At 33.8% G+C, this 10,850-nt stretch overlaps 1 protein-coding gene across 1 annotated transcript; it reads left to right on the forward strand.

Annotated features, from left to right (window-relative positions):
- On the forward strand, window positions 1-4,342 carry LOC112513734 (tankyrase-2-like). The gene is made up of 3 exons (XM_025120088.1): window positions 1-119; window positions 1,344-2,109; window positions 2,923-4,342. Exons 2-3 carry the CDS (start codon window positions 1,396-1,398, stop codon window positions 4,174-4,176), a joined length of 1,968 nt encoding a protein of 655 aa, XP_024975856.1. The 5' UTR covers window positions 1-119; window positions 1,344-1,395; the 3' UTR covers window positions 4,177-4,342.
- The last annotated feature ends 6,508 nt before the right edge of the window (window positions 4,343-10,850 follow it).

The raw sequence follows: 10,850 nt of genomic DNA on the forward strand, positions 1-10,850 counted from the left end.
TCGCATTTGAGCGATATCAAATTCATCGAAATTCTCCAAAATCTATTCTGATTTTCCAGCCTTTCTTCTCTTATCTACGCCATTTTCTCAAACACTTCGTCTGCAACTACTTTCCCCAGGTATCTCCTCCATCTTTAATCATTACACTTTTACAATTGAATCTTCTCTTATTCTCATCTCTAATATCCTGTCGCCATACATGCAGACATCAGCTTTTCTTTTTCTGTATCAAAAATTTGGGGATTTTTAACCTCAATCGAAGAAAATTTCCCTCTTTTCTGTGTAGGGATCGTTTCCCTTTCTGGGTTTCACTTTAATCGGTGTTAACTTTGTCATGTGATTCTTCTGTTCGTCCTTGATTTGCTTAATCAGCGCTTTAATATATAAGTATTATTACTTTTGGATTGGTTTCAACTATTCGTAATTATGATTCCAGATTGCCTTTAATAGTTGTCATAATTTCTTCGAGTGGGCATATCATGATTTCTCTGATACGATTTCTGGTGGTTAGCCTCACATGCTGTTTGTTCTTTGCTTCTATTTAGATCCTTTCTACATTTTGTTTGGTTAGTTTTAAATTAAGTCATTTGTTGATAAATCTGTATAGATCAGGAAAGTTTTTGTTTGAAAGACTTTAACGAACTTACTGAATAAGTCAATTTATCTATCATTAAGCCGACATCAAACATTCATGTATAGCTGACCGAATAAGTGGTGAGTCCCGTTAAGGTCATTAAGATAGACCCTAATTCCCTTTAAATCTTAGGGGCTGTTTGATATTTTATCCATTAAATTCTCAATCTATTAAGTTGTGTCCAAACATTAATCTGTCTGAATAAATTAAGACAAATATATCTTGAATAAATAGTCTGAAACTTTGAATAATAAAAATTACCATTTTAATATTATGCCTACATAAGTATTGAATGATAAACTGTGTAATAAATATTTTAAATGACAAAAAGTTTAAAAAAATATGAATTATTTAAATGAAAAAATAATATGAATTTAACAAGTTCATAGCAAAATACTTAATAATTAAAATATATTTAAAGCAATAAAGTATTATTGTTTGATTATAAATTTTAATTTATGTATGTTGGTAATCTATTTATTTTTAAAGAGACGATAATTAAAAATTGTAGGAAAAGGATAATTTTGGAAAAATTCTAACTTGATGTATTAGGATAGAATGGACTAACTTAACATGTTAAGTCAATCTGTTGGTATTAAGTTAAAGCTAGCTACCCATCATGTTTATTAAGTTGAATGATTACCTTATTTAAGTGGTTGATTTAAGAACTCTTAATACTTGTCTAATTGAAGTTTTGCTGGTTTTCCAGTTGAAATTCTTGTATTCTACTGGTTTTTCAAGATTTCCCTTTTTCTTCATTCATGCCTCCAACTTATTTCCCTCTCCGGTGGGAGAGCACCGGAGATCAGTGGTGGTATGCTTCCCCAATTGATTGGGCTGCCGCCAACGGCCACTATGATTTGGTTCGTGAGCTTCTCCGGCTAGATGGCAACCACCTAATCAAACTGTCATCCCTGCGGCGAATCCACCGCCTTGAGGTCGTTTGGGATGATGAAGAACAGTTTGATGATGTTGCCAAGAATCGTTCTTTAGTCGCTCAAAAGCTCTTACACGAAGGTGACACTAAAAGGGGGAAGAACTCGTTAATTGGGTCCGGTTATGGCGGGTGGCTGTTGTACACCGCCGCCTCGGCTGGAGATCTTCGATTTGTTCAAGAATTGTTACACAAAGACGCTCTTTTGGTTTTCGGAGAAGGAGAATATGGTGTGACAGATATGCTATATGCTGCCGCCAGGAGCAAGAATATGGAGGTTTTTAGGCTCATTTATGATTTCGCTATGTCTCCGAGGTTTATGGCTAGTAATGGTAGAGAGTTAGAAGAACATATTGGGGAAATCCCGTCCGCTTATAAGCAGGAAATGAAGAATAGAGCGGTTCATGCATTGGCAAGAGGCGGAAACTTGAATATTCTAAAGGAGCTTCTTGGCGATTGCTCGAATGATAACATTTTGGGTTATAGAGATATTCAGGGATCAACTATTTTACACACGGCAGCTGGCCGGGGGCAGGTTGAGGTATGGGTTTCCTTTCGTGTTATCTTTCTGTTGGTATTCAGTATTCTTATTTTGTGAACTTGGGAACCAACTATTTCATGTAGTATTATCATGATGAATAACCCTGAATAATGATGAATATCATGTAGATTCATTATGAATAGTTTTCATTATTAATAAAACATGAATAATTGGTTCCTAGGTTCTCGTAATATTTGCGGTTCTCATTTGAACCTGGCCGTTACTTATATTGCATAATGTACAATATTCTTGATTGTCAATGATGCTGCTTTAGAATTCACAATCGGCTTGTTTCATGGAAAAGAAACACATCGGTGAATAATCTGTCGTATCTAAGTGCTAAAATGAACTCAATAACTTTCAAATGACCTTCATCTGACCTGCCCATGATTTAAAAACCGTCCGCCCCTCATTCAAAATGCTTGCTCTCGTAAAAAACTTAGAAACACACCAGGGCCTGTTTTTTAGCAGCTTAACGAGCTTAATAGGACTCGCAGCTTAATTGGTCAGCTATATATAACTGTTTGGTAGTGGCTTAATGATATGAAAGTGACTTATTCAATAAGCTTCTAGGAGAGCTTTATGCAGAAAGCCAAGTTTTTTTTTTCCAAACCTAGCCCTCAATTAAAAAAACACGCTCCTTCTGTCTATGAAAAATCTTCCCAATCTATACAGACAGATTAATCTACACAAACAACTTTTTCCATACATGATTTGATGGAAAAACCAACCAAATAGTCCCTTAGATTCTTAGATTCTTAAATTCAGTTTTTGAGAAGGTCACTCAGCTAAGTAGCCCGTCATAAAATGCAGGTAGTCAAATATCTCATATCCTCGTATGAGATCATCAACTCCGTAGACAAACAAGGCAATACCGCCCTGCATGTAGCAGCTTCCAGGGGCCATATATCTGTGGTCGACATTTTGATCAGGGCATCGCCTTCTTCTGTACAATCAAAAAACGATGCCGGAGAGACGTTTTTACATACGGCCGTGACCGGTTTCCAAATACCAACTTTTCGAAGGCTCGACCGTCAGATCGTTCTCATGAAACAATTAGTCTGCTCGAAAGCCTTCAATATCGAAGAAATCATCAATGCTGCAGATAATGAAGGAAGAACAGCGCTTCATTTAGCCATCAATGGGAACATCGATAGTGATCTGGTGGAGTTACTTATGACCGTTTGTTCCATTAACGTCAATAAGCGCGATAATCACGGTCTGACCCCACTAGATCTCCTCAAGCAACGGCCGTCATCAGCTTCATCGGAAGTGCTCAAACGACAGCTCATCTCTGCCGGAGCAATTCTCAGTAATCAAGATTACACAGTTCGAAAAATCCTCGCGTCCCATTTGAGAAAAGGGAGTGCCGGTGGAAGCCCTGGAACTACGTTCAACGTTGCCGATTCTGAAATATTCTTGCACTCAGGTACCGAGAATACCCCCTCCACGGCTTGCGGTACACCGGTTCTCACGATGAATGCTGCAGAACCGAGTCAACTCAACTCAAACTCAAACTCAATCTCAAACTCGAACTTGGAATCCAAGAGTCCCAACAAGAAGAAGCACAAAGGTATAAAGCGATTCCTTCGGTGGCCGAAAACGAGAAAAACAGGAGACGAAGGCGGGAATTTGACGATGAAACCAACGGAACTCCCGGTTCCGCTTAGGCAGAGATACTCGAAACCCTCAACACCTTCAAACAACAAGCGATCACTTGCTGCTAGAAGCAATCTTGCTAGCCCAACTGCAAAAAAGAAAGTTGCTTCAGGATTAGTGAACGGAGTTATGCAAGCGATGCCACATATGCACCGAAGATCACAGTCTAATTCGTTCTCGAGATCCTCCATTTCTTCACACAATTCACATACGGGAATCGAGATTGTGGGCTCGAGCCAGATGTTTGATGACGGAATCGTCAACAAAGAAGAAGGGGTCGTGAATAACAGGAGGTCGGTGAATCAGTACTTCTGTTTTGGCGGTTCGAGGCTACCGTTAGAATCGAATGGTTCGGATCGACAGCAGCAACACGAGATCTACGATCGGTATGTTTTGTCGACGGCTTAAAAGATTTAGCAGGTTAGTCAATCTTGTAGCCTGTAATGTAATCTTAATTTCCCCAAATCTATCTATAAGCATGTTTAATAGTTGTGAAGTATGTAACTTTAGCTTTCAAAATGTTGTTGAACTTTGTGTGAATGCAATATAGATTATGAGGAAGCTTTGAATAAATACTCTTTTTTTTTTCTCTCACATATGTTGGATATATTGGATTAGGGTCGGGTTTTGGTGAGAACTTCCTGTTTTCATGAGAACCCTTTTGCAACCGTAGATCTCGCTTTTGATCCAAGGATGATGATCTGTCGTCTTTTTATGAAAGAGGGGCATTTTGGTCTTTTGTTATTCCGCATCTGGGCACTTTAATATACCTTAACATTTTAGTGTTTTTTTAAGTTTAAGGTACATTAAGGTTAGTTAAGTATGTTAAGGTTCAGTAGTTCCATTTCCATGCCACTAAAGTTTCACTCAATTATAAACCTTTCTTTATTATTCTCTTAAGAGTGCATTAGACGATTGAAAGAATTGTGTAAGGTTTTAGGGTTTTAATGATATTGGTGGTTTAGTAATTTACTGATCTTCTCTTATCCATCTCAGATCTTTGTTCTACCTATTTTGGTCTCAGTCAGTCTGGTCTGTCTCTATCTAAATGTCGCACTAAACGTAAGACAGAAGATTCTTCTAACCTATCTCGCTTACCAAACACATTAGGCTGTTTGTGGGCTGTGTGGTTCATCTGAACTAAATTAAGCACAGATACACTTCTCTTTTGTGGGCTCAAAAAAGCCCAAAATCAGTTGGTGATAGCCTCATGAATTGGTCTAATATGGGCTTTTATTCGACCCGTGTTACGGCTAATAAAAACAATTCTTTTAAGTTGGTTTGAACATACATGGTTTTAATTATTATTTTTTTCAAATCTTGAACATTTGTTCATTTTCATGCAATCAATCCAGTCTGAACTCTGATGGATGATTAAATTGGATTATTGCGTCAGTTCTGTTCAGTAGATATTTATCAGTTACCTATTGAATACATCGAATTTTTAGAGCCAAATATCCACATAAATTGACCGGCCAACATAATTTATGAGCATAAGGGGTTGTTTGGAAGTTGTTGAATGGTTTGGTGCAGAATGATTAAGTGGTCAGAATGATTAAAAGGCTTTCATGATATAGTGCAAAATGAAATATAATTGTTTGGTAATTGTTTACGATAAAATTAGAGCGCTTAATGGTTAAGGGAGGCCCAGGATACGAAATCATTCAGATGGTTTTAGAACCATTAAGAGACAAATTTTTTTTTATCAAACAAGATTCACCTCTTAACGATTCAGAGGCTACATCTTAATGGAACTATTAAGAGGTAAACATACAACCCCTAAGTCATACACAAAAGAAGGGTCATACACCAAAATACCAAATACATCATATAAAATAAACCTTCATGATTGATACTTGGATGGTAATTGTCGGATTGAGTCTTGTTGAATTTTGAACATCTAAGAATTGGCTGATCTAATATAAATGCGATCTAATCAAATTACAATCGGATATCCAATTTCGATCAATCCATTGTCATTAGATTGGTCGATTGTAATTTAATCAGATAACATTTTACGCAGATGGGCCCCTACGTGGTGGTGGTGGTTACGTCACAATTATGATTGTCCAAATAAGTCCATGATGTTGAAAAGATTGCACATTTTACAAATTGTGTGGCATTGACCATTTGTTGCAGAATTGGACTAACAGCTAACGGTTTCGGTTTTGTGAATACTTTACTGATTATAGGTCATTTGAGTAAAACCAAAACCATCAAAATTTATGTCGTTTTTCATAAAAAATTATTTATTTATTATTATTGAAATTGTTTTTCAATAATATACAGTTATATAAACGTTTTTCAATCGCCATTAGAGCGGGACCAGAATAGGGTACCGTACACAAATGTATCAAGAAGTATGGACAAAACCGATTGACTTCATGTCGCATAACTTTTCAAGTCAATGACGTGTTTCTCTAAGAATGCTATAAAAATGTGACACTGACATACTGTTCGGTCCATATAATTATTCCTATATTCCTTTCAGTATTCACACTGGTATTTTTCGTTTTTGTTTCTAAGGATAACAGTTTCTAATAAGAATTACGTTACTGATACAAGATTCTTGCTTAACTTGTAGGATTCAACGACTTTGGTGGTTTAATCTGATTTAAAAGGAATAACAAAAACTAAACCGTTTACGCTACTTGTGGTTTCGCTTTTGTCACTGCAAGGTTCAAGAATGTCGACGGTGGGAATTTAATTTTTAAAAAGGTGAAGAAAAAAGAAATAAAAAATAATATTAAAAAGTCCAAGTCGTCTCCCAAATATTCAAGAATTTCGAGCCGGCTTCCCTTTCAAGCTACCCACTACGCATTTATTACGTATCGTTTTTGTCATTAAATGATACTCCTACATAGAGATGTCCAAATGGGCCCGGCCCGGCCCGTAACCGACGGAGGACCGGGACCGGAGAGGGACCGGGACCGACGGTTATGATCCGGTTAGGGTTTTTGACGTTTTTTGGGACCGGGACCGGTTATGTAACCGGTTATAGGCCCGGCCCGGCCCGGCCCGGTCAACAAAAGTCAACGAAACGTATATATATAATAAACCGTATTTTTATTGTGTATTTTTAAACGTATTTACAACAAAACGTATTTATAGTAAAATGTATTTATAATAAAACATATTCAAAATATCATATTACAAACATATTAATAACATATTAAAAATTTATTAATAACCAAAAATTTAAAAAAAATCATTTTTTTTTTAATAGGCCCGGTCGGGACCGGTTGGGACAACCGGTTACTAATAACCTTGACCGGTTACAAGGAAAATCACAAGGACCGGGACCGGTTATGTCGGGACCGGTTACCGCCGGTTTTTGTCGCGATTAGGCCCGGTAGGGACCGGTTAAGGCCCGGCCCGGGACCGAATTTTGGCCACCTCTACTCCTACATAACATTATTTTCAAGGTTTAGGTTCTGTTTGGTTTTTTTTAATTATCTTTTAATACATTTGAAGTCTCATTTATTTAGATGTTTGGGTATTAAGAGTGTTTGTTTTATTTTTAAAATAAGAGCTTAAAAGTTTTAAATATTCTCTGAAATTTAAGTGATAAACATATTCTTTAATACTTCTTAATCTTAATCTGTACTCTATCATATAGTTCATATTTTGGGGCTGAAAAATATCTGTTAGCAAAAACTATCTTTTATACTTTTGTAAAAAAATATTTATCTTTTATATTTTTGCACTAGTTTGATCGATTCAAAATTTAGACTGTAAAAACAAACAATCTTTCTGACCCAGATTTCAGACTTCAGGACCACCTCTTATAAATCAAAAATGAAATCAAACTTCAGACTCCATTACCTTTTAAAAAACAACCACTACCTTAAACTTAAGTTTTTTTTTTTCAAATAAACAATTAAGCTTTTGTGTATACGTTATTTATTATGATTTTACATGTTTTTTACTCAATTCTTAATAGATGTTTGCAGACGTGATGAAAATCTTAGGTTTATGGTCTATTTGTTAGCAGCTTAATAAACTTAACAAGACTCATAACTTATTCGGTCAGTTACACATAATTATTTGGTAATGACTTAATGACATATAAAGTGGTTTATTTGGTAAGTTTTCGTAAAAGAACTTTATGTAAAAAACCAAGTTTTGTTTTTTCAAAAATGCCCCTCATAATTAAAAGCACACGTCCCTTATATATATGAAAAAATCCATCTGAAACAAAAACCTTAACAATCTATACAAAACAGATTAATCCACACAAACAAGGCCGGTTGACCGTCGGTTAAGGACCGGTTATGGTTTTCATTCAAAAACAAGGCCTGTCCCGATACCGATTTTTAGCCGATCACTAAGGACGAGTTATCTAGTATGTAAAAATAGTTTAAATTATTATAATAAACTCGTTAAAAAAAAGCAACCTTAAATTCAAACTGTATCCAAATATCTGGACTAAACACATAAATAATGGGCATATAGTTTTAAAATCCATTGATGATGGTTGGAGTATTGTCAAAGAAACGGAGTTATCGAGGTTTGACTATTGATCGTGTAATGGGCTTCAAGGATAACTCCCACTTAACCAACCCAACTTGGTGAAACAAAGTCTATTTTTGTACTATTTTGCATTCTCTTACTTAACTAATTTCTGAATATTTACTTTGGGTTGGGTTCACATAAAATTAAGGGTTTTTTGTGAGACCCATAAGATTAAATTATGTTCATTGATCAACTTTATAAGCTAATTGTTTAAAGTTGTACGGTGACAATTTTGTAATTATTGAGAAGTCTCGTGGCAATTTTGTGATTATTAATGTTCAAATTGTAGATTTAATCCAAAGGTTGAGAATTGGTCTTACGAATCTCATAAAAAACTTTTAGTTTCACATGATCCCAAGTTTATTTACTTTTACATAAACTATATAATTTTTAAGATTATCTCATTTATTAACCCAACTAGATACTACGATAGAATGAGACAAAATCAATATTTCACAATACGACAAAACTAAAAAAAATTCAATTTACCATAACTCGAATATAACATTTGCTTTAATGGTTACCATCATTATTGCAACCACTACCACCGGCGGTGACCACCAACACGAACCACCTCCACCATCTCTATCTCAGGGACAGACTCAGGTGGTGTTTCGTTCCTTCATCGTAGTGTAAAATTTTACAGGGTCGTTAAAAGTGTTATCGTATCAGTTTGTTATGTGTCACCATATATATTTTGAAACTACAACAAGGATACAAGTTTTTTTTTAATAGAGTTGGTTGCAAGGCTTTTATTTTACCTTAGACCCGAGTTTAAATTTCGTTAGTGTCATATTTTTAGTTTTTAATTTTTACTTTCAGATTTATTATGTTTCTGAAGAAAAAAATTTGCAATAAAAGACTTGAAGAAAGAACCTACATATGAAAAATATTAATATAATGATTTAATTTTAACCAACAGACCAGTGATATTTGTGAAAAATATTAATATATTTGTTTCTTATGGTAAAATGGTGTATCCGCTTAGGTCCGTCTCTGGTCTACGTCCATATCCACCTATGTCTGTCATCACTATCGTCCACCATCTCCACTCCTCTACGACAACTACCTCCACCATCGGCTATCTATCACAGTCACCACCACCACCAGTGGCCGGCCCAGTTATATTCTCTTGTTTAATCAGATCCGATCTAATTTGCATATGAAACAATAGATTTTAAAGTAAGAATCCGAAAAGTAAAAGAATAGATACTTTGTAAAGGCAACATAGATAGTTCCGATGTAAATGGAACTCATCATGGTCGTGTTTACGTCTTTGACTACCTTTTTCCATCCTTAGAATAAAAACATCATTTTGGTTGTACACATTCATCTAATTTTTTATTCCTTTAAAACCTTTATTAAAAATATCTTATAAATTATTAAACACAATATCAATAATAATATGACACATATACATACATACTAGAAGGGTATTCATGCAATGTGGCGAGATAAATCTCAATTTTCGTGTTTAGTTTTTATTCTGTCTCTATCGATATAATACGATTTTATGTGATTTTGAAAAAACGATAATGTTTTTATTTTTGATTTGAAGATAACATAAAATTTTGAAAAAATTAGATCGATATTAGTATCAAAATAAATATTTAATAGTTCTCAGGTTTTTTGTGTATAACTTCTTTAATTCAAATTTTTAATTTAGATTTAATAACAAAGTAGTGTATTTTTACTCTAATAATATAATAATTTATAAAGTCATAAATGTAATAATTAAACATTCTGTTATAACTCAATAATTATCTTAATTATATTTTATATATTTTATATTTAAAATAGATGCTTATCATGTATTTGATTATGTTTATCTGTAGTTAGTTACACGAATTTAAAAATGAAGCTTTAATAAATTGTCAAAATTACTTGAAATCTTGAATTTTAAATAATATGCATCAATAAATAGTAATTCATACATAAAAAATGGTTATTAAGATTTTTTGTCAAATGCTTTATAATATATATATATATATATATATATATATATAATATTACAAGATTTGAGTGAAATCATGTAACTAAAATATGAATTTTGACCAGGACAAAGGATTAAAACCAAGAGTTAGAATATATCCTTAGAGTTGTTAATATTTATGATTGTTTAAATGATAAAGATAAATATGCAAACTTATATTATAAATTTGACTTAACACAAAATATTTTTCAAACTTATATTTTGTCGTTGAACTTTAGGATGTTTGACAATAACATACTTAAACGTTCATAATATATAAAATATAGGGTGCATTCATACTTATACTGATTAAGTACGCAAATTTTTTAGATACTGTAACTGACTTAAATATCTTCGAATATTATTTCTTCCTGCTATAAATTTTAAAAAAAAGGACAATATTAATTTTACGTTATTTAAAAAATTTTATTTTAATTTTAACTTACTTTCTAAATTAACAATATTTTATAGCAGACACATGACATCTATCCACTTAAGATTCCTCTATCTATACTATATTATAAAACATTTGGCTAAAACTCTTAAAAACTCTTAAACTCTTAAAACTCTTAAACCCGTTCATCCCTAAACAATT

The sequence above is a fragment of the Cynara cardunculus genome (assembly GCF_001531365.2).
Source record: "Cynara cardunculus var. scolymus isolate 2C chromosome LG 5, CcrdV1, whole genome shotgun sequence".
Taxonomy (NCBI): domain Eukaryota; kingdom Viridiplantae; phylum Streptophyta; class Magnoliopsida; order Asterales; family Asteraceae; genus Cynara; species Cynara cardunculus.